Source organism: Eurosta solidaginis, chromosome 5, assembly GCF_040869045.1.
Source record: "Eurosta solidaginis isolate ZX-2024a chromosome 5, ASM4086904v1, whole genome shotgun sequence".
NCBI lineage: Eukaryota > Metazoa > Arthropoda > Insecta > Diptera > Tephritidae > Eurosta > Eurosta solidaginis.
Window position 1 is genome coordinate 84,085,115 of NC_090323.1, and position 25,552 is coordinate 84,110,666.

At 38.5% G+C, this 25,552-nt stretch overlaps 1 protein-coding gene across 1 annotated transcript in view; it reads left to right on the top strand.

Moving 5' to 3' along the window:
• Positions 1 to 25,552, top strand: part of Cubn2 (Cubilin 2) — an 864,444-nt gene that overhangs the window by 73,417 nt on the left and 765,475 nt on the right. Inside the window, exons 2-3 of the mRNA XM_067791923.1 lie at positions 12,407 to 12,510; positions 12,583 to 12,964. Coding sequence (XP_067648024.1) covers positions 12,407 to 12,510; positions 12,583 to 12,964 — 486 coding nt within the window. The remainder of the gene's footprint in view (positions 1 to 12,406; positions 12,511 to 12,582; positions 12,965 to 25,552) is intronic.

Genomic DNA, 25,552 nt, shown 5'->3' on the forward strand with positions numbered 1-25,552 from the left:
TATGTAGAAGGAATCTTGCCACGACTGCGAGAAACATTTTTCATTTCCGGAATTGACTTGAAGGATGCCTTTTTGCAAATCTCTCTAGAGAGGTCATCCCGGGAAAAAACCGCTTTCACAGTCCCTGGCCGGCCGCTGTACCAGTTTAAGGCTATGCCTTTCGGTCTGTGCAACGCCAGCCAGAGACTGTGTAGACTGATGGATAAGGTCATCCCCTCTCGGTTGCAAGAGCATGTATTTGTCTACATAGATGACTTGCTCATCTACTCGCCCGATTTGTATACCCACCTGGAACACTTGGCATAGGTTGCGGAGTGTCTTGCCAATGCGGGGTTGACGATAAATTTGGAAAAGTTCAAATTCTGTCAGAAGGAGCTGAAGTATATAGGTTTCATTGTAGGACAAGGCCAATTAAAGACGGACCCGGCCAAGATCCAGTCAATGATCGACTTTCCTGTACCGACCACCATCAAGCAGCTTCGGCGCTTCCTCGGTATGTGTGGCTGGTACAGGCGGTTCATACCTAATTTTGCCACAACCGCTCCGCCGATGACAGACTGCCTCCGGAAGGCGAGAGCTTTCGCGATGACAGCCAAGGCCATAAAAGCCTTTGGAGACCTGAAACAAGCACTGATCTCCACAGATGTCCTGGTTAACCCAGACTTCAGCAAACCTTTCTTCATTCAGTGCGATGCCTCAACTCAAGGCATCGGAGGCGTGCTGTTCCAGAAGGACGAAAGGGGAAATGAGAGGCCCATCGCCTTCATGTCCCAGAAGCTGAATTCCGCGCAACGGAATTATATTATTACCGAGTTGGAGTGTCTTGTGGCAGTCGTTAGCGTGTAGAAGTTTCGCGCATATGTGGAAGGCCTCCCATTCACGATTCTCACAAACCATATGAGCCTCAAGTGGCTAATGGGGCAGAAAGATCTCGCAGGTCGTCTCGCTCGATGAAGCTTGAAGCTACAATCGTTCGATTTTCGGATAAAACACCGTAAGGGTGTGCAAAATGTGGTTCCCAATGCGCTTAGCCGCATGCATATGGAAGATATCGTGGAGAACACGGTACACAATATACTGGAATTTAATTCGGCAGAATTTGCGAGTGCAGAGTATGAGTCTCTGAAGCAAAACATCCAGGATAACGCTGACCGGTTACCGGACATGAAAGTAGCGGACGGAGTAGTGTACAAAAGGGTACTGCCTAGGGGAACCGAGGAGGTAGAGGAATCCCTATGGAAAATTTGGGTCCCGGAAGGCCTGAGACAGCTCTTCTTGCGGGGATGCACTCCGACAGAACGGCAGGTCATGGAGGGATTACAAAGACGCTTTATAAGTGTTCGAAGTCACCAAACGTAACGTAACGGCCACCGATATTGGATCGTTTTCAAACGGAGAGAGCATTACAAAGAATATATATTGATTTCTGCGGGCCGTATCCACGTTCGGGTTTCGGAAATGCGTATGTGTTCGTGGTATTAGACCATCTCACTAAGTTCGTCTTTCTCAAACCAATGATACATGCTACGACGCATGAGGTGATTAAATACTTAGAGGCTGATATATTCCACGCATTCGGCGTTCCGGAATTTATACATTCGGATAACGGCAGACAATTCATCTCAGAGTGTTTCGCGAACTTTCTGCAAGGCTATGGTGTCAAACACATCAAAACAGCGCCTTATGCCCCGCAGGCCAATACCTCAGAACGCGTGAACCGGTCATTAGTTGCCATTTTCCGGACATACGTATTGGGCGAAGACCAACGAAAGTGGGATCGACACGTCTCGCATGCTGCCTTCGCCCTGCGAAGTGCCACACACGAGATAATTGGGGTGGAGCCGTATAAAGCCGTCTTCGGACAAACCATGATCCAGCATGGGAATGCCTATGAGGTGCTGCGCAGAATAAATTCAGTGGGCGAAGGCAGCGTGGAGGTGCTGTCCGGATCTGACCGACTTTCGCTGATAAGGAACAAGCTGATTCAAGAACTGGAGGAGGCGCACAGTAAGAGACAGCGAGCGTACAACACCAGATCGCGTCCTATCAGATACCGGGTAGGTCAAACAGTTTACCGGAGGAATTTTAAACCGAGTAACGCTGCGGAATGTTATAGCGCAAAGCTGGCGGCCAAGTTCCTTAAGTCAGTGATCCTCGCAGTGCGAGGCAATTCGCTGTATGAGATCGGGGATGCACAAGGCCGTTCGGTGGGTTTGTATCATGCGAAGGAAATCCGCACATAAAAGGGACACTGCCCCAAGCGGACGAATTACACCGGCTTTTCGAGCGTTTCATCACCGCAAACGCCGCTAAACCGCTCGCCCTGTTGCGGTCACCCTGTTTATTTCAACGATCTTTCTGCTCACACTGGCTGCAAACATGTTAAAGCTAATGCAACAACCTTGAACTGCATGTTGGGAATGTAGTCAACTCAGCTGTTTTTGACATTTATGCAGATAAGGCAGTTTCCCGAAAATTATGTCCTTTTTCCGGTGATTACTCAAGGAGTTGGACGTGATCAAAAATCAGATCACAAAATAATAAAAACGCAACAAAAGTCAATTTCCAAATTTCATCGCTTGCTCTAAATAAGAAGCCACTTTGGTATGCCAGCACGGCGGGCAGAATTAAGCTATTAAAGCAGATTGCATCGAGAAGTGTGGGCGCAGCCGGCAGCGAATTGTAATAGCTGCAATTTTTTTTTTAGACACAGCATATTCAGTGCACTGGATACCTATCCAATCCGTTACCAAAACAGCGCACTTTTGGATAGATAAATCGCCAGCAGGCAAGTTACTACCCAGTCCGCACGGCAAAACCGATTTTTTTTATGGTGCGGTTATGCAGCGGTGCCACAAGAACCCACGGTCCGACGAGCTAGCTCGCGCGTATGCAAGCGTTCCCCCTGGAAGACCGGGCATGGAAAGTTGAGGGGCTGAAGGCGAGGAGTTCTTCGCGAAGATAGGCAGTAGGCGCGTCAACCCAAAACGCGTACGTAACATCTTAAAATTTGCTAATTTTTATTAAGCACATATATAGTAATAGGAGTAATGTTCCCGCTGAATTTAATCATGATATCTTCAACGACTGCCAAATTACAGCTTGCAAAACTTTGAAATTACCTTCTTTTAAAAGTGGGCGGTGCCCCGCCCATTGTCCAAAATTTTACTAATTTTCGATTCTGCGTCATAAGTTCAACCCACTTACAAAGTTTCATCGCTTTACCCGACTTTGGCAATGAATTATCGCGCTTTTTCCATTTTTCGAAATTTTCGATACGAAAAAGTGGGCGTGGTTATAGTCCGATATCGTTCAATTTAAACAGCGATATGAGATGAGTGCTCAGGAAATACATACCAAATTTCATCAAGATACCTCAAAATTTACTCAAGTTATCGTGTTAACGGACAGACGGACGGGCGGACGGACATGGCTCAATCAAATTTTTTTTCGATACTCAATATTTTGATATGTGGAAGTCTATATCTATCTCGGTTTCTTTATACCTGTTCAACCAACCGTTATCCAATCAAAGTTAATATACTCTGTGTGCAAAGCACGCCGAGTAGAAAAAATGAATAAATGCAAGGCGCGATAACTTCCGAAGAGATTTTAGGCCGGTCTTCTTTCTCAATTCGTGTCCTACTCTTTTGAATTTTTCTACAAATTGGTACGGGTAGGTCCCATGTCTTATGCCGACTCTAAACGGCGTCTGTAAGGCAGATGCGTTTTAACTTGGAAACTTTTCATGGCAGAAATACATTCGGAGGGCTTGCCAAATTTCTGCCGAGGGACGACCCCGCTTAGGAAATCTAATTGAAAAAATTCTTTCTAAATATTTGTTGTTGCTTTGCTCGGGCCAGGATCTTCGGTGTGGTAGACGGAGCACGCCACCACCACACCACGTTTTAGTTTTGGAAAAAATTAATGACAACTCTGGTGATTCATTTTAATCATTGCTGCAACTGAGCTTTCCTTTTTGTGCAATTAGTGTCTGCTTTTTTTGCGATCCAAAGATGAGGGCAGAAGCTAGACAGTTAGTGTTTAATGATCTGAAGTAGTACTGCTTTTGAACATTAGGAATTGGCTAATTTAATAATATTGTAAGAATTTACTGCAATTCCGATTATGTGCAACCTTCTGCTAAGTTCGAATCACTAAACTGTTGAATAAATAACTCCAATCTTCAATAATGCAAAAATGGCTTTTATTAAAGTACTTCACAATAACACTTATACTTCGCTTACTGATAACTTGCTTAACTCAACTGATTGATAGCTTAAATGAAACTAACTTTCTGCGCCTCTACTGTCGCGCCTTTTTTACTTTTTGATTTCTCGTTGCATACTTCTAGGCTTTTCCATCCCATAACTTACTAGATAGTTATCAGCTACAAAATCATCAGCCACAATTACGTTTATAACTTCTCATATGCGCGAGTAATACTTGCACAAATTATTGCCTCTCTTGGGAGTACCTCAGATAAGATATATGCATGTGTTTGTGCGTTGTTTCTCTGCTGCGTATACGTACATATGTGTAGACATAATGATTGATTTGTTTACCTACATACAAGTGTAGCAGCTTGCTTTATTGTTTTTGTGGCTTTATTTACTTAGTATCAGATTGTGAGGACCCCAAAACCTAGGGTTTTGTACCCTCACAATATATACCTATTTTTTCCATTTTCTTACATACATGTCATACAAGAATTGAATTTAACTCTGAATTTAACATTTATATATTTTTATGACATGAATTATACCTTTATGAATTACACGTCAAAACAAATACATGCGGTCGCATATTGAATTATTATTTACTAAATTGAAGGACAAACCAGACTTGCGCACTTTTGCACGCAAGCACAATATTTACATTTTTCGCCCACATAAGTTTCAAATATAGGTCACCCTAACATACACTAAAACATTTGGAAGGAAAATGGGAACGCACAAAACATAAAATTGTGCCGGTCAACCAACCCTTTGCGCATCCAATGCACTTAGCTACAAATACAACATACATAATAATTTGGATAAACGAAGATCAGCAGCAAAAGTCGCAAAACTAAGCGCCGCTACTATTTGGGACTTTTCTCTACATACTTACGTACAAGCATACGACACACCAACGCACGCCCTAAGCAGAAGCCGAAAGCATCAAACGAGGCCAACGCACCATCAAAACCAAGTGACAGCGAACATACGCATAAACACAAATGATCGAATTCGATAGGTAAAGCAAAGACTGGAAAACGCGGCAGGCATACAACAAGCGTACGTACGAGATTTGGTACATTGTTCGCTATGTATATTAGGGCTCACGAAAATTGGGATATGAAATGCCGGGATAGTGGATTGTCATACATGATCGAAAATATGCATATATGTATATGTACAGATGTACAACCATATGTATGATAATGGAAAGAGGGTAAACGCATGTTAGCATGTAAGCGGATTTATGCACTAATAGAATACAGCGAAAGTAGCGTTAAACTCAGGGATGCACCTTAACGTTAAGCTAATCGTTTATCAAAAAATTTCCATCGTTTCCGTTGAAACACTTCGAATTATTATCGATAAAGAAATTATCAAGATAAATTGTATCTCGTTTTTAACCGAAACGAAAAGCTTTCGTTAACGTTAAAAACGTTAACAAAAACGTGATACTTTATGTTTGAATTGGGTTGGCAATGATATAGCCATGGTGAAGCTGTAAGGTGGTAACAGCGAGTGGACATACACACAAACTCCATGCAATGTTTTTGTGTAATTCGTTGGTGGTAATGTCAAAAATACTCTGAGAAATGTTCGTACTGTCAAAATTCATGAGAAAAGTTGCAATCAGCTTCGCTAATGCTTTCACCTTTAATGACTCCGCCATCAATCAGCTTTGCCAGCATAGTTTGAAATTAATAATCAACATAAACGATTTGATTTCGTTTTGATATGACAGGAAACGAAACAAAATCATTTCGTTAATTTGACGTTCTTAACGTTAATAAACGAAACGAAATAACTTTGTTTCGTTTATTAACGTTAATTATCGTAACGAAATGATATCGGTTCGTTGGTTAAGCATGCCTGGTTAAACTAGAATTCGATTTTTGCATTCCCACCTTTTATAATTGTTAAAATTGTTATTGTAAAATTACTGACTGCCTGCGCGCAGTCCCACATAATTTTATAACGGAGGAATTATTACCAATGAATTGTTTTTAGGAAATAACCGTCCGCTGGCGTACAAAATCATATATAAGGGCGGCAAATTAGCTTGTAAGATGAGAAGCTAGGAGATAGGCATACGAGTCAGTGGGCTTCTACCACTGATCAGCACGGCCTGAAGGTTTCTACTTCATTTCGTGATTATTTTATATTCAGTAGGAGGTTTCTACTCCAACTGACGGAGAGCTTAGCAGAGGGGTTCTACCTCCGCTACTCTTATTTATACAGAGACAGAGAGTAGGAGTAGCCATTAAGGACATCGATCTTTTTGAATAAATATTATAACGTTTTCCGAAACCCTTTTGCTTATTTATTTCAAGCGGAATAGGTTCTCCCACCGAATATAGGAACCCTGGACGGACTGGGCATACCTCAGCAGAAATAAGTCCGTCACATATGAGTGTGAGGACCCCAAAACCGAGGGTTTTGTACCCTCACAACATATACCTATTTTTCCATTTTCTTACATACATGTCATACAAGAATTGAATTTAACATTTATACATTTTTATGACATGAATTATACCTTTATGAATTACACGTCAAAACAAATACATGCGGTCGCATATTGAATTATTATTTACTAAATTGAAGGACAAACCAGACTTGCGCACTTTTGCACGCAAGCACAATATTTACATTTTTCGCCTACATAAGTTTCAAATATAGGTCACCCTAACATACACTAAAACATTTGGAAGGAAAATGGGAACGCACAATACATAAAATTGTGCCGGTCAACCAACCTTTGCGCATCCAATGCACTTAGCTACAAATACAACATACATAATAATTTTGATAAACGAAGATCAGCAGCAAAAGTCGCAAAACTAAGCGCCGCTACTAATTGGGACTTTTCTCTACATACTTACGTACAAGCATACGACACACGAACGCATGCCCTAAGCAGAAGCCGAAAGCATCAAACGAGCCCAACGCACCATCAAAACCAAGTGACAGCGAACATACGCATAAACACAAATGATCGAATTCGATAGGTAAAGCAAAGACTGGAAAACCCGGCAGGCATACAGCAAGCGTACGTACGAGATTTGGTACATTGTTCGCTATGTATATTAGGGCTCCCGAAAATTGGGATATGAAATGCCGGGATAGTGGATTGTCATACATGATCGAAAATATGCATATATGTATATATACAGATGTACAACCATATGTATGATAATGGAAAGAGGGAAAACGCATGTTAGCATGTAAGCGGATGTATGCACTAATAGAATACAGCGAAAGTAGCGTTAAACTAGAATTCGAATTTTGCATTCCCACCTTGTATAATTGTCAAAATTGTTATTGTAAAATTACTGACTGCCTGCGCGCAGTCCCACATAATTTTATAACGGAGGAATTATTACCAATGAATTGTTTTTAGGAAATAACCGTCCGCCGGCGTACAAAATCATATATAAGGGCGGCAAATTAGCTTGTAAGATGAGAAGCTAGGACATAGGCATACGAGTCAGTGGGCTTCTACCACTGACCAACACGACCTGAAGGTTTCTACTTCATTTCGTGATTATTTTATATATATAGGAGGTTTTTACTCCAACTGACGGAGAGCTTAGCAGAGGGGTTCTACCTCCGCTACTCTTATTTAGACAGCGACAGAGAGTAGGAGTAGCCATTAAGAACATCGATCTTTTTGAATAAATATTATAACGTTTTTCCGAAACCCCTTTGCCTATTTATTTTTATCGGAATAGGTTCTCCCACGAAATATAGGAACCCTGGACGGACTGTGCATACCTCAGCAGAAATAAGTCCGTCAGAAGATTAGTGATGGGAGTATCACTTAGTGTCACTAATATTCGTCACACTGCCCTCTACCTAAGTCTGATCGTTCTGATCAGACAAATCTCTCGATCTAACCGCTGCTAGCCTCTCCAAATGAACCACCCTTCTATTTCGTGGTTTCCCAATTGTTTGTATGCGGTAGATGACATCACTGATCCTCTTCACAACTCTGTACGGGCCTTCCCAACTGCACCGATATTTGGATGGAACACCTTTCCGCCGGTGATGGTTGTATAGCAGTACCAAATCTACCTCCAAGAAACCTTCCGAATTAAAGTTCTTGTCATGCCAGTGTTTGATCTTACTACTCATTACCCGGGGCCGTTTCCTCACACTCTTTTGTTTGGCCAATGAACTACTTTGTAGAGCTTGCTCTTGACGGATTGGCTTCACATACTCAGCATCGTTCCTACGTTTCACAACAGTAGTGCGCTCCGGCTTGAAACTACCCTCGCATTTTTTCTGGGAAATTCGTTGCTTCGTTTTTGTGCGTCCATTAGGTTTTGTCAATGTCAGTGTTTCTCTCGCAGGTACTTTTGATTTTGCTTTATTTTTCCCATTCGATCTATCAACCTTTGCCTTTGACTTTCGTGGTCTTTGTCGAGTATTTTCCACCAGTACTCGATTACTACTGAACCCTTTCTGCAAACTGAAGATAATTGGTATATCATGGTTCTTATAACGCATCACCCTTCTCTGCATATCGATCTTGATGTCATGGTCAACCAAGAAGTCCACTCCCAATATGACTTCATCAACGATCTCCGCCACAACGAATTTGTGTAGAACTGTGACCTTTCCAATCCAGACTTCACATACCACTTCTCCCTGAACTTGGCTATACTCGCCAGTGACCGTACGCAACCTTGCTCCAGGTAACGTTTTTACTCTCCTGTTGACCAAGTCAGATCGAATTAAGGAATGAGATGCGCCCGTATCTACAGTCAGTACACGTTCTTTGCCATTCGCATTCCCTCTGACGGTAAGACTGCTCGATTTTCTACCAATTTGCGACACAGATATCACAGGACATTCAATAGCTGGAGCAAGTTCTCGATCTTTACATTTGACTCGCTCTTCCTTATCTCCTCCAGCTTTGCGTTTACGACCAGCCAAGTTGGAACTACTATGACCGGTGCTGCAATGACGTGCAATGTGACTTGGGTTACCGCACTTGAAACACTTCGTAACTTCGGCATTGTTTTGTTGTAATCCCTTCAGTGCTTCCAAAATTGTGTCTACCCAATCTGGCCTTTCCACTTCCACGCGATGAACTTTGTATGCGGGCTTACTCAAAAGTGACGCTGTTTCCTGAGTCAGTGCATGGGATACCTTTTCAGCAAATGTTGGCTTTGGGTTCGCGTATGTGGCTCGCTTCGTTTCGACGTCCCGTATGCCGTTAATAAAGCTGTGAATCTTTACCCTTTCAGTGTATTCCACCGGTGCGTCCGCATTTGCAAGATGAGCCAATCTTTCAACATCCGAAGCAAACTCCTGTACTGTCTCGTTTGCTTTTTGGTAACGGTTTTGCAACTCAATTAGGTATATCTGTTTTCTATGCTCGCTTCCATAACGTCTCTCGACAGCGGCCATCAATGCTTCATAGTTGTTCCGCTCTCCTTCGGGAATCGTCTGTAGGATCGGCTGCTGACCCCTTCAATGCTACGAATAGAGGAGCAACTTTATCTTCAGCATTCCAGTTGTTCACTGCTGACGTATTCTCAAATTGAAGCTTGAATACCTCGATAGGAACAGAGCCGCCAAAAGATGGAGTTTTCACCTTCGGATTGCTCGCTGGAACAGCTGGGCGATTTAGTTGTAACATTTCAACGCTTCTATCTCGGCATCAATTTTGTCCTCGAGTTGTAAAATTGTTGCATCCTGCTCTTCCACTTTCGCAAAGAGCTGCGATGATACCTGTTCCGAAATTCTTGTCGACATTCCAGATATACGTGCCTCTTGCGCTTCCAGTTGAGATGACATATATGTCTTCTGTTCTTCCAATTGAGATGACATTTGCGACGCCATTTCTGAAATGCGTGCCTCCTGTGACTCCAGCTGAGATGCCATTGTCGATGTTTGTACAGATATTGTGTTCGTCACTGTCTGCGGTGTTTCGTTTTTTCTTCCATTTTTGTTATTGTTTTGTCGCTATCATAATGAAAGACATACTCCTCAGCATTGAAGATTCCTTCAAATACCATAGCTACACTTATTCGTTTTTGTAGCTGGGATTTATCGCCAAAAGTAGCCAATCCACGGACTTCCAACTCCTCCTTCAGTTGATGGATCGTCAATTCACTCAACTTTGCCATGTCCAAGTTGTATTCGAAGTCTTCGGAATTTATTCAACAATTCCTCTTCTGATACCAATTGTAACGAATTTACTGCAATTCCGATTATTTGCAACCTTCTGCTAAGTTGGAATCACTAAACTGTTGAATAAATAACTCCAATCTTCAATAATGCAAAAAATGGCCGTTATTAAAGTACTTCACAATAACACTTATACTTCGCTTACTGATAGCTTAACTCAACTGATTGATAGCTTAAATTAAACCAACTTTCTGCGCCTCTACTGTCGCGCCTTTTATACTTTTTGATTTCTCGTTGCTTACTTCTAGACTTTTCCATTCCAGAACTTACTAGATAGTTATTGCACAAATTATTGCCCTCTCTTGTGAGTACCTCAGATAAGATATATGCATGTGTTTGTGCGTTGCTTCTCTGCTGCGTATACGTACATATGTGTAGACATAATGATTGATTTGTTTACGTACATACAAGTGTAGCAGCTTGCTTTATTGTTGTTGTGGCTTTATTTACTTAGTATCAGATTAGTGATGTGGGTATCACTTAGTGTCACTAATATTCGTTACAATATACTAATACTAGCTTTACCCGGCGTACGTTGTAACGCCCGAGATCGAATGGATGTTGCGTTGTTTTTTCTGTTTTGTTTGTTGATAATTTAATATATTGTTCTGTAAATTGAATTGAATTTTGTACGCATATGCCCCAAATGCCCCCATCGCTACGCCCCTGATGTACGTCTATGATTAAGACCATCTGCGAAACTAGTCCTGGCAATTTTCAGAAGGCTTTCGGTTTCCACCTTAAAGGGTCAGTTGGGAATCTATTCGAACTTACTTCGTGCTCGTTTGCATCTAATCTTTTCGGAATATCTGCGGGGGAATTTTGCATCTGTTTCATAATCGTTTCAGATTTATTTCGGAAACGCTTTCCAACTTTTATCAGAAACATGTCGGCAATAGTTTAGTACCATTTCAGGACTTTTTATAAGAGCCTTCACCAGTTCGTTATCTGTCACAACCGATATCGAGCTATCGGTTTGTGGCCACTCCTATCGTACTTAATTATCCACAGCTGAAAGTCGTATATGTACAACTTTTAAATGAAAACAAGGAGACACTTGAGAGAAGTAACGTTATATAATTTACTACGAGGCACGAAGCTAAAATGGTTCTTAGTGAGGCCGGCGTATACGTAATGTAAATATGTATGCATAAAGTATGCAAAAAATATTCAAGAAATATGAAAAAAGTATGCACCAAATATGTGAATATGCAAAAAGTATGCCAAGTATATCAGAACTAAATTAATCCTTCTGACTAATAACGAATTTTAACTTGGCCTGGGGTCCTTACGACCTCAAACAAAAATGTTCATTTGCATACGAATCCGACCCCTGCATTAACCTGGGTCGACTTTTATGGACGAAAGTTAACCTATATCGCGCCATCGATTTTTCGATAGGATTTGGGTTCAGGAAAAAAGTTCCACTAGTATACCCAAAAAAATTATGTTTGAGCCTGCAAAAAAAATCGATAAAAGAATTTTTTTTTGTTTTTGTCAAAAAACTGCATTTACCAATTTTGCATTTGCCAACTGACACGAAAAAAGAATACATAAAAAATGATTTGGAGCCTTGAAAATGAAAAAATGCACAAAAAATCGAAAAATATGTTGAAATTTTGCAGGTTCAACGATTATTTTTTTTGGGTATGCGTAGTAGAACTTTTTTCCTGAGCCCAAATCCTATCGAAAAATCGATGGCGCGATATAGGTTAATAAATCGACCCAGTCTACCCTGCATATTACTTTTTCATACAAGTACCCTCATTATTGGTATTATTATTGAGGCATGCATAATAATTTTTACGGGGATCAATGGTGAAATAAACTTTTTCAATATTCTAGAAATTACTTATGTGTGTATGTTGAAAATGTTTCATTTTGGAGTGGTCCTCCGCAACTTTTTTACGTGAGCAGGTCCATAAGTTAAGTTTACTTAGTAACAAAAAATTACACTTCTCATAATTTTCATGAATTCTTTCTTGTAGGGCAAGACTTGCGAAGAGGATATAGATGAATGTTATTTGTTGGCAGGAACAGATTTGGGTTGTCAAAACAACGCTGATTGTATCAATACGCTTGGGAGCTATAGGTATGAAATAAAAATTTATTAACTATGTATGTATATCAGTACAGTTTTCCATGGTTTATTATAATTTTTAAGCTGCTCTTGTCACACCGGATTTTATGGCTCGCATTGTAAGCTGCGTAAGTTCGCCTGCGGCTATGCAAGTAGAGAAGAAATATGTGGCCATGGAACATGTGTTAATGCAAATAATGATGCAGGCATAGTTTGCATCTGTGATCAGGGTTGGACTAAAAATCAAGTAGTTCCTGAAGCAGCATGTAATATTGATGTAAACGAATGCGATGAAGCAACCAATCCATGCCATGGTGAATGCATTAACCTGCCAGGAAGTTTTGAATGTAGTCCATGCCCCAGTGGTTACACCGGAAATGGAGTTTTTTGCACAGACATTGATGAATGCGCTGTTAATAATGGAGGCTGCAGTATGCAACCAAAAGTGTCATGTATAAACACTGAGGTAAATATATGTGTGCATACATATTTCTTATGGCAATCGCGAGGAATTAAGAAGGTATTCCTTATATTTCAAAAAAGTTTGATATTAGTAGAGTTTAAAAAAGCATTTATTTTCATTCAAAATAACATTTATTTTGTTAAGGTTACCCTAAATAAAAAAAAAAAAATTAATAAGGGAGTTCAGAATTTTGTGTTTTTGGTGTTGGAAACGTTGCTATAGCAAATGAAAGCTACGGATCTTGCACAAATTTTTTTCGTTTTCAATTTTTTCTTTGCAGATTTTGGTTTGTTTTGACAGTTGTTAATTTGCTATTCAAAATTGAAAAAATAAACTACGGTTTTTGATGTTGCGTATTTGCCATGACGTAGCAAATGTATAGCCGTGTAATTTTTCGACGTTTTTTATAAAAATACTACACCAGTTTGCAAATACAATGATACTAGACCATTTGCACAAAATCCTAATCTCCCTAATGAAAACTCCTCTCAACCGTTTAAACTTGAAGATGTACATTAGAAAGTTTCAAAATAAAACACAACTTCTCGTATTATTTATTTATGTACATATATCAAGATTCAGATTTTTTAGCAGAAAAGATGAGGTTTGGCCTATGATGGACTTGAAAAACTTTAATTTAGACGCCGCTAACGGCTTTCGAAAATTCCGTTTTTGTTAAACTTGTAAATTTTGAATTGAAGGTATTTTCGATGACTAGGGCGATATTAAAAGAAATGTGATCAAATCAAATAAAACGGTGAAAACGATGTAATAGTTAGATTTTCTTCCAAAATACTTATGTTCAGCAACACTGCATCTTGGGAGAGAAAAATATGAATTTCTTATTTGAAACTCGATCAAAATGGAGGGACATGTATATATCCGCGGAAATATATATACTCGTAAATCATTAATGATTACCACAAATAGCGTCGATTATACTTACCGCTGTTACGGTCCACACCATTAGGAATAAACTACATACAGAGTGTATGTGCCTACATGGTGATCAAAGGAATATAAACAAAAAGGCAACTCTTAGAGATTATACTTACCTTCAAAAATATTTTTTTCGAAAACATTGATATGACCATTTTTCCAAGTGCGAACAATAGGCAAAATTATCTTCGTTTGTTAATTTTGATCAAGAGTCTGCTGGAATTAAAGCTCGATTTGGGTCATTTATTTGAATTTATTGTTTTTATACCTTTCATGAACATGAAATGGTATATTAACTTTGGTCCGATGTTTGTAACGTTGAGAAATATAGAAAATAGACTCACCATTAAGTATACCGAATTGATCAGGGCGACGAACTGAGTTGATATAGCCATGCCCGTCTGTCCGTCCGTCTGTCTGTTTGAACGTAAACTAGTCCCTCAAATTTTGAGATATCTCAATGAAATTTGGCACAAGGATGTATTTTTGTATTATATTAGACATTTGTTGGACCCTGTAGGATCGGACCACTATAACATATATCTCCCATACAACCGATCGTTCAGATAAGACGATTTTGGTCATTCCTGCCGTAATTAAGAAAGTATAAACGTGAAGCTCCGTCATATATATTCTAATATATCATAGAAGATATCCAGAAAAAATCATTTTGATCGGAGATAGATATAGTATATATCCCATACAACCGATCGTCCAGATAGAAAGATTTTTGGCATTTTCTCCCTTAATTTCCAATATAAAAATGTTAAACTTGGTGATATTTATTCTAATATATCATAGAAGATTTCATGAAAAAATCATTTCAATCGGAGCTATATATTATATATGTCCCATACAACCGATCGTTCAGATAGAAATATTTTTAGCAATTTCTCCCTCAATTTCCAATATAAAAACGTTAAACTTGGTGATATTTATTCTAATATATCATAGAAGTTTTCATGAAAAAATCATTTCGATCGGAGCTATATATACAACCGATCGTTCAGATAGAAAATTTTTAGCAATTTCTCCCTTAATTTCCAATATAAAAACGTTAAACTTGGTGATATTTATTCTAATATATCATAGAAGATTTCCTGTCAAAATCATTTCGATCGGAGCTATATATAATATATATCCCATACAACCAATCGTTCAGATAAGGTGGTTTTTGCCATTTTTTATTTTATATTTATCTTAAAAATCGTTTAGGTATGTACATCTGTTCACTATATATTTCCTATCTTATACATCCGATTATTTGGAGATTACGAACGGGATAAGATTATTGTTCAGCCCCATTCATGAAAGGTATGAAGTCTTCGGCACAGCCGCAGACAGTCCCGTCCTAACTTGTTTTTTATTAATTTTCTGGCAACATTATATAAAGTGAGTCTTCACATGTAATTATCTATCTCTTTTGTTTTAATAACTTGGTGAAATCGGTGATGCAGAATCCATTTGTATGTTGTGCTGGCAAACGGCTTCTTTTTCTTAGAAAAAGTTCAGTTTTGGGATCGGATTCTTATAATTGGCAGTGATGGCCGAGACAGAATGAAGTTTTTCATATGGATTCGCTCAACCCAACCTTATGCATTACAGTAACATCGCCACAATCAACCGCGTTTGTAAATATAAAGGAACTTCAGACTTGGCAATTAAAGTTTATTTCGCCTTGCCCCTTTAAATACAAAATTTCGTGAAGCACTGTTATAAACATTCTCACTATACAAGAAAAATACCTGCTAACATATTTTGTGTTCTATTCATTTGCTTAATTGCAGTTTTTAACTGTGAAACATTTTAGAAAAGTACCAACAAGTGGGAAAAATAATTTCACTTGAAAAGTGTGAAAGCACACTTAGCCAAATCACATGTCAAATTCCTCTTCTTATGCTTTGCTTGCGCTAGTGTCGCTCGATCTGCCGTTCTCCGTAAAAATACGTGCAATCTACTCATAATGCATAAGATTGTGTTACACGAATCTACATATATGAAAAGCTGCTTATGTGACGGTGCTTTGATGCGCTACTGCGAACCCCCTAATCCAGGGTGTTATGCGGACCGTGCCTATTGGCATACTTTATTCACTAAAAACAAAATTTTGACGTGTACTTGAAAATCGCAAATACACGTGTATTTTTATTTTTTCTCCCCTTTCCGAAAAAGTATATTTGGTTCATAGGACAGAACTAACGCTCGTTTTTGTAACGCAGTGTTATCTACTAATAGTCATGGCTCTCGTGGCACAGTTTTAACGATTAGCATCAATGCTGGCTTATTGTTGATCGCGTCAAAAGGCGCCTTCAGTTTCTTCGGCTGTCCTATGAGTCAAATATATTTTTTCGGAAAAGGGAGAAAAAATAAAAGTACACGTGTATCGGCGATTTTCATGTACACGTCAGAATTTTTTTTTATGTAGAAAGTATTGTAACGAATTTAGGGCAAATCCTCTTACTTGCAACCTTCTACTAACGTTCGAATCACTAAACTGTTGAATAAATAACTCCACTATTCAATAATGCAAACTGGCCTTTATTAAAGTACTTATTTATACTGATAGCTTGCTTAAATCAAACTGATTGTCGTTCCTCAACTGTTGCTGCTTTTTATACTGTATCCTGTACTGTAGCTATAAGTTTCTCAGCTAAAACTACACATGTACGATTTTATAACTTCTCTCATAGCCCATGCGCGTGTATATGTGAGTGATAATTGCACAAATGATTGCATATTTTTGGGAGTATCTCAGATATATGCATGTGTGTGTGCGTTACTCTCCGCTGCTCGTACGTACATATTTGTAGACATAATGATTGATTCGTTTATGTAGATACAAGTGACTGCTTGTTTTACTGTTGTTGTGGCTTCATTTGCTTAGCATCAAACTAGTGATGTGAGTATCACTTAGTATCGCTAATATTCGTCACAGTTTAAAGCTACGAGCTACGAGCTCAATAAACATAAACATTTTGAAAAATGGGCGTAGCAATGTTTACTTATTAAAATAGATTTTATCTGCTTTCGCCGGCGATATCTTAAAACGCTTGAAGGTAAAATTGAACAATTTTTAGTAATGGGTCAAACCACGCCTACTAAGACTGCTCATACCTTATAAAAAAGTGGGTGTCGTTATAACTGGTTTTTTTTTTGGCCAAAGGTGTTCTTAATCTAATATCGAAGATGCAAACCAAACTTCATTACTATATCCTCAACCGTTCTCGAGGAATCGTTACCAAAAGTCGATGCAAAGCGCTTCAAAAAGGTACGCGTTACACAAGTACAAAAGACGTTGCAGCAACGATTTTTCAAAATTATTTATATTAAATTACTTGAATTTTTTTCGAATCGAATAACATAATAAGACCTCTGATTATCTCTCGTCTGATAGAGATATTGTCCTAATACCTTTTAGCTTCTTGTGGTCTTAACTTTGATCGATAGCCTCTGAACCGATTAAGGTATTACGTTAGTCCCGAACCCATATCGAAACACTCATGGTCTTCTGTAGTATGATATCCATATTGTACTAATACCTCTTAGCTCTTTCCGAAAAAGTATATTTGGGTCATAGGACAGAACTAAATCTCGTTTTTGTAACGCAGTGTTATCTACTAATAATCATGATTCTAGTCGCACAGTTTTAACGATTAGCATCAATGCTGGCTTATTGTTGATCGCGCCAAAGGGCACCTTCAGTTTTTTCGGCTGTCCTATGAACCAAATATACTTTTTCGGAAAGGGGGGTGTAGAAATGGCGAACCTTTTCAGTATTTGCCCAACACCAAAATGATAACGAAAATTCTGCTCTTTGATGCGACGCAATTGATTCTTTGTATGCAAATAGACTGACTTTATTCATGCACAAAAAACTCTTGCAAGCATACAAATATTCTTATATTGGAACGCAAACAGTATGACCTAAACGACATTGTAGGTAGCGAATATTAGGATAAATGTGCAAGAGAATGATAATAGTTACGTTAGCTGTATGCATATTGTATACATATTGTACAAACATAGGTGACCTCATACTGGAAATTAAATATGAAGATCTTAAAATTACAGTGAGGACCAAGAATAATGCATAAGATATCTTATGTGATAATGAAGTGTTTCCTTGTAATGAAGTTGTAGCTGGTCTCTCAACATCCTGCCCGGGTTGGAAGGCTATGCGTTTCAAAAGCATCACCTACTGGGAGTGGACAGAGTTTCTTAGTTGCGCGTTTTATTGTACCGCAGCTAGTCTTAAACAAAGCAAACCCCATCATAGCCCTTGATAGTGTCGATGACTCGAGCTAGCTGCCATTTCGGAAGAGGCAACTTTTCATCCTTGATAATAACTAATGCGCCAATAGGGAGGTTTGGTTTGCTGGCACGCTACTTTGGTCGTTGTTGTAATGTCGTGAGATATTCTTTGCTCCATTTCGTCCAGAAAGTCTGCTGTATGCGCGATACTCGTTGCCATCTATCGAGCCGATCTAGGCCAATTAGCGTTACGTTAGGTTCTACAAATGATGTAAGTGGAGCCCCAGTTAAAAAATGGGCTGGTGTCAAAACGTCTATATCATTTGGATTTTCTGAAATTGGACATAAAGGTCGTGAGTTTAATATAGCCCAAAATTTGACAAATAAAGGTTCGCAGCTCATCATATGATAGGATGAAGACAACTACAGTGCGCTTAAAACGGTACTTGGCGGACTTAATTGACGATTCCCATAGTCCACCAAAATGTGGAGAGCGGGGTGGAATAAACTGCCAATCAATTCCATCATTTAAGCAGTGATGAATTACTGCTTCGGTGTGTGAGTTGCTGGGGAATAAACGCCGTAAATCAGCTAATTCATTTTTGGCACGTACAAAGTTGGTAGCATTGTCAGACCATATAGCTTTTGGCTTGCCACGCAATGCCACAAATCTTTTTAATGCTGCAATAAATTCCGGTGTGGATAAATCCGAGAGAAGATCCATGTAAATTGCCTTTGTTGCAAAGCATACGAATAACGAAAGGTAGCATTTTTTGGGTGCCCTATTACGTACTTCTGATTTGTAAAAGAATGGTCCGCAAAAAAACACGCCAGTGACCAAAAATGCTCTATTAGCCTGAACTCTTTCTAGCGGGAGGTTACCCATGACGTGCTCATAGAGCTTAGGTTTCGCTCTAAAGTATATTACACATTTATTGACAACGCGGCTTACAGTAGCCTTCCCACCTATAGGCCAGTATTGGAGACGTATTGACGCGAGCAGGGATTGCGGCCTCTTCGGCAAAATTATCGGGTGTTTTGATTCGATGCAGTGTTGAATTTTTTAGCCTACCGCCAACCTAGGTCTAGCCTAAGCCATCTGAATCTAAGAAAGGATTAAGGCTGTAAATTTTGCTTGATGAGTTGATCGGTTTGTTGTCCTGGAGTGTTCTATATTCCGCTGCGAGGTGGACCCTTTGAATCATTCGAAATAACAATTGAGTTGCAAGTTTAATAGCTGTGCTGCATCCCATGGAGGTAGTTATGGAAGAATTTCTATGGGTAAACTTGTATACGTACGCATATATTTTTTGCAATTTAGGAAATGTGTTTGCATATTTCGAAGCTGTTGAGTAATCTGTGACAGTAAATGTCGAGGCAAGCACCCTTTTTCGCCTTTCAGGAAGGTCTCCGACAACTGATGGCGATTGAGGCCAGTTTCAGGGTGGGTTATGCAAAAATGCAGGCCCATATTTCCACAGTTTGGAAATTTCAAGTTCTTTAGGAGTGGCTCCCCTCGATCATATGTCGGCTGGATTCATCTCTGTAGGCACATAGTGCCACTCCATTCCACTTGTCAGAGCTTTAATGGTGCTTAAGCGGCTAGCAACAAAAACATAAAAATTTGAGGGGGATTTCTTTATCCAAGAAAGTACTATTGTCGAATCGGACCAGAAATGAAATTCGGTTCCGAAGTTATTCAAATGTGCTACTATGGAAACAAGCTCTGTTAATAATGTCGCAGCACACAGTTCCAGCTTAGGAATTGTAAGGGGTTTCAGAGGCGAAACTCGGGATTTTGAACAGAGTAACGCCGTTTTAATTGCACCATTACATCCGGAGGGAACATAAATGCATGCACCATACGCCAAACACAAATCTAGGAAAGCTACATGTTTCAATTAATGCGTAACCCTGGCATAATTCAGTCCACAACGATTGCGTGGCTGAGGTAGACTCTCGCCCAGTGAAGTTTTTCCTTCCATAATAGTTGCAGAAAAATTTTTGCTTTCGCAATTACTGGGCCAATTAATCACAGCGGGTCACAAAATCGTGCGATCATCGACAAGACTAATCTTTTGCAAATCAACGAGTTTGAAATTTGAGGAGAAAATGAGAAAAGGAATTCGTCATCGTCTGGATTCCAACATAAACCCAAGGCCTTAGTCATACTAGTGCCATCATGGAAGTTTAGGAGCTTCTCTTGTTCCTGTTCGACTATTAGAACACCACTTTCGAATCTTAAAATTACCCCGAGACAATAGTTCACTAGTTTGGCGTTTAATTTCCATAACTTCTTCTTCCGATTCGCCCCCAGAAATCAAATCATCAACGTAAAAATCACCATGAAGGCTAGCCCGACCATCTCGGGAACGATTTATGTGGCCACATTAAACTTTCAGGCCATCCCCTCCCTCCCCAACCCCAAGTTCCATGAGGAGATTAGGGTCGCCAGAGCCTCGTCTGTTAGTGAAACAGGATTTGCCACGGATAGGTGTGGTTGGCAATTGGGTTTGGAGAAGCTATATATTGCGCTGGCAACCTGAAGGGGTGCGCTACACAGCCCCTTGAATCTGGTATTTTAGTCGGCTCTTACGACAGGCATACCTACCGCGGGTATATTCTGACCCCCTAACCCGTTGGGGTACGCAGCTTGGTGTCGTGCTCTCTGCCTTTAAGACGCAAAGATGAGGCAAGAAGAACGTTGAAATTCCAGGTGGAATCGTTTCAATGGAAGACATGTGCCCCAAACCTTCATATTCCGACATGAAAGATGAGTATTGTACATTTAATTCATGATTACGGTCAGGTTTTCGCTCAATGTTTCTAAACCGGTTAAGTGCATTTTTATATAAATCTTCGAGTTGTTGAGGACTGCGTTTGAATGGCAATCGAACCGTGTACTCCAATGAGTCTAGTCTGCCATAATGTTCTTGAAAATACCTTTCACAATCCAACTCTTCTTGAGTGACCATGGACACGGCAGAAGAAATATTTTCTACTTCCCAAAATTTCTGAACTAATTTATCAAGAGATGCATCTAAAAAATCTTCTGAAGAGGGAGCCTTGATTGCGGCTACATATGATGTGGTGCGCGTGGGGGTTAAAGCGCCCCCAGAAACAACCCAACCTAAACGAGTTTTCTGCAACAACGGGAGCTGATTAAACAAACGTATTTGTCCAACACACATAAGGTCAAAAAATATTTCCGCTCCAATCAGAATGTCGATTCGTTGAGACTTATAAAAAGATGGATCTGCAAGTTTTATATTTGCAGGGATCTGCGAATCGATGTTATTCAAAGTATAATAAGGTTGATTTTCAGTAATAGATGGCGTAACGACCGCAGTAAATGTGCTTGTGTAATTACTTATGTGTGACTGCATACAAACTTCAATAGTGTGATTAGACACAAGGTCAGTCTGGCCAATACCGGAAATCAAGGCTGTGGACTTATTTCTTTAGTTGGAGCAAATTAGCGCAACGCGATGAGACGAAATTTAATTGTGATGCTGAGACCAACAACGCTCTACAAGGAACTAACGTGCCGACATAGTTTTTTACAAAAATTACAGCAGTGGCCAAAGGTATAACATTCTTGGGAAGAGAATTTGCTTCTTCCGTAAGAGAGCTAACAAGTGATTGATTTACTTTAGATGTACAAGAAGTTAAGGGGTCATCAATCGAATTTTCAAGATTAGACGTAGACTTCTGCGTTGCATGCAGATGATTTACAAGATTTTAAGAAATTACCCTTTTTAAGGCTATTAGTGCAGAGCTGTAACCTTTTAGCCTCCTTTAAACACAGTTCTGGTGACAAATTAAGAAATAAAGCCTTGCAAAAATTAAATTTTTTGCTCACCTGCTTGCTAGGTGTTTGGTTTACCGTAGCATTCTCCACACTTTCCAACATTTGACAACGCCTGTTCCAAAACGTGAGGACTGAATCTAGAGTAGGCAGCTCCTTGACAGGTGTAATTTCTTCCCATTTGATTTGCGAAGTAACGTCAAACTTATTAAAAAAAGGACGTGTGGCACTCGGGGACTGCCGCGGTAAAGCTATTGCGTATTGTCAACTTATGCAATTATCATATTTATGCAACATTTTGTTTTCTTTGATATTAATTCAAGTTAACCTTTTTAAGCTTGGTGACCGATAAGAAAAAAATTTTTTTACTTTTATTGAATAAATGAGAAGTTAATATTTAACTTTCACTTTAACTTTAACTTTAACTTTAACTTTAACTTTCACTTTAACTTTAACTATAACTTTAACTTTAACTTCAACTGTAACTTTAATTTCAACTCTAACTTTAACTTTAACTTTAACCTTAACTTTAACTTTAACTTTCACTTCAACTTTAACTTTAACTTTAACTTTAACTTTCACTTTAACTTTAACTTTCGCTTTAACTTTAACATTCACTTTAACTTGAACTTTAACTTTAACTTTCACTTTAACTTTAACTTTATTTTTAACTTTAACTTTCGCTTTAACTTTAACATTCACTTTAACTTTAACTTTGACTTTAACTTTAACTTTAAGTTTAACTTTAACTTTAACTTTTACTTTAACTTTAACTTTAACTTTCACTTCAACCTTAACTTTAACCTTAACTTTAACTTTAACTTTGACTTTAATTTTAACTTTAACTTTAACCTTAACTTTAACTTTAACTTTCACTTTAACTTTAACTTTAACTGATGTTGTGTTTATTTTTATTTTCGGTCTTTCAAAAGTTATATCAAGAAGAATTTCCGAGCTCTAGGCCACACATATATATTAGTAATAAAAATGCAATTAATTATACCATATATGTTGTATTTATTTATTTTGTCGATATTTCGATTTCAATTAGAAATCATCTTCAGGGCTGTAAAAAATACATTTTTCTATAAAAACCATAAATGCAAGAACATAATCTAACGCTTACACTTGTTAATGCACCTTGTAGACTAATTTAAAATTTCAATGCAGAACACAGAATATCATAAACAGAAAACAAAGATGTATGCAAATAATAAACAGTAATAATAAACAAAATATCTGCTAACAACAACGTATATGTATATTAACTTATTGGACACCCTCAGCATTATTGTTGCTAACTTCTCTTCATTACCAAATGTCTGTATGCGTGAGCGATGTTGTCGGTGTCGCTCTTAAAATTCATGCGTATGACATTAGGTGTATTGATAATATGTAGCATTTCGAGAGTGTACCGCTTGGAATATTGTTTTTCTTCTTGCAATATTGTAACATTCTCTAAGTCCGGAGAGTGTCCCGTGGTCTTGCAATGTTGCGATAAAGCCGTTCTGTTGTCGTTAGAGTGGTCGCGATTTTTGATGTTTGATTTGTGAGCGGAAATCCTTGTCTTTAGTTTTGATTTAGTAGTACCCACATATACTTTGTTGCATAGGTGGGACCCGTCGCCATTACAATTAATTTTGTATATTATGTCGGATTTCTCATATTTTTCGATTTTGCTTTTTGTATTGCTGTATATTTGTTGTAGGGTATTTTTATACTGGAACGCGATTTGAAATTTTTCTTTGTCATACATTTTTGAATTTTTTATTCGGTTAGACAAACCAGGTACAAATAAGGCAGTCTTATATATTTTGTTTATGTTTTGTTCTTTGTCTTTATTCGTAGCGTAAAATTGGTGGATATAACCATTAATAAGGTGGATCGGAAACTCGTTGTTTTGAAGTATTTTTTTGATGATGCTTATATTTTTCGGGTGATATATTCTATCGCTGATCGAGAGAACTCGCCTTATAAAATTTTTGGCAGTGTTTATTATTATACTCCTATCATGTTTCGAGTTATAATTTATTAACCTCCCGGAAGCCGTAGGCTTTTTATACCACTCAAAGTTTAGGTGGCTGTTATTTCTTATTACTACCGTGTCCAGAAACGGCAACATTCCATTATTTTCCATCTCAGATGTGAATTTTATTGAGTTATGAAATCAGTTCAAGAGGCCCAGCATTTCTTCAACGGAATCGGTTTTCACAATAGCGAATAAATCGTCAACGTACTCTGTGAGCAGACGAGAATTGTGCCGTGATTCTTCCTCAAATTTCAGTAGTAATTCCTCCATTACTATATCGGCTATTACCGGTGATGCTGGTGATCCCATAGGCATACCCGATCGTTGTTCATAAACTTTGTTGTTGTACTTAATGTGTCTGTTATCTTTTATACAGAAGCGTACAACACTTAAAAATAGCTCTTGGTTAAGGGTTGTGTGGGGTTTTATTTGGGCCCATTTGGACGATATGATCTCTATGGCATGGTCTACTGGGATACTAGGAAACAGGGGCATAACATCAAACGATACCAGACTCTCATCATCATAAATATATGTATTTTTAATCTTATTATTGAACTCAATCGTGTCTTCAACATTGTACTTGGACTCTTTAGTGATATTTTTCAGGACTTTAACCACGTATTTATACAAGTTATACGACGGAGAATTAATGGACGAACATATAGGTCTAAGTGGAGTTCCTTCTTTGTGGATCTTTGGTAGTCCATAGAATCTGGGCGCATTGGCCGTTCTGCTCATCATCATAATAACAAAGAACAAAACATAAAAAAAATATATAAGACTGCCGTATTTGTACATGGTTTGTCTAACCGTATAAAACATTCAAACATGTATGACAAAGAAAAATTTCAAATCGCGTTCCAGTATAAAAATACCCTACAACAAATATACAGCAATACAAAAAGAAAAATCGAAAAATACGAGAATTCCGACGTAATATACAAAATTAAATGTAATGGCGACGGGTCCCACGTATGCAACAAAGTATATGTGGGTACTAATAAAAACTAAAGACAAGGATTTCCGCTCACAAATCGAACATCAAAAATCGCGACCACTCTAACGACAACAGAACGGCTTTATCGCAACATTGCAAGACCACGGGACACTCTCCGGACTTAGAGAATGTTACAATATTGCAAGAAGAAAAACAATATTCCAAGCGGTACACTCTCGAAATGCTAAATATTATCAATACACCTAATGACATACGCATGAATTTTAAGAGCGACACCGACAACATCGCTCACGCATACAGACATTTGGTAATAAAGAGAAGTTAGTAACAACAATGCTGAGGGTGTCCAATAAGTTAATATATACGTTGTTGTTAGCAGATATTTTGTTTATTATTTGTATACATCTTTGTTTTCTATTTATGATATTCTGTGTTCTGCATTGAAATTTTAAATTAGTCTACAAGGTGCATTCACAAGTGTAAGTGTTAGATTATGTTTGTGCATTTATGGTTTTTATAGAGAAATTTATTTTTTTACAGCCCTGAAGATGATTTCTAATTGAAATCGAAATATCGACAAAATAAATAAATACAACATATATG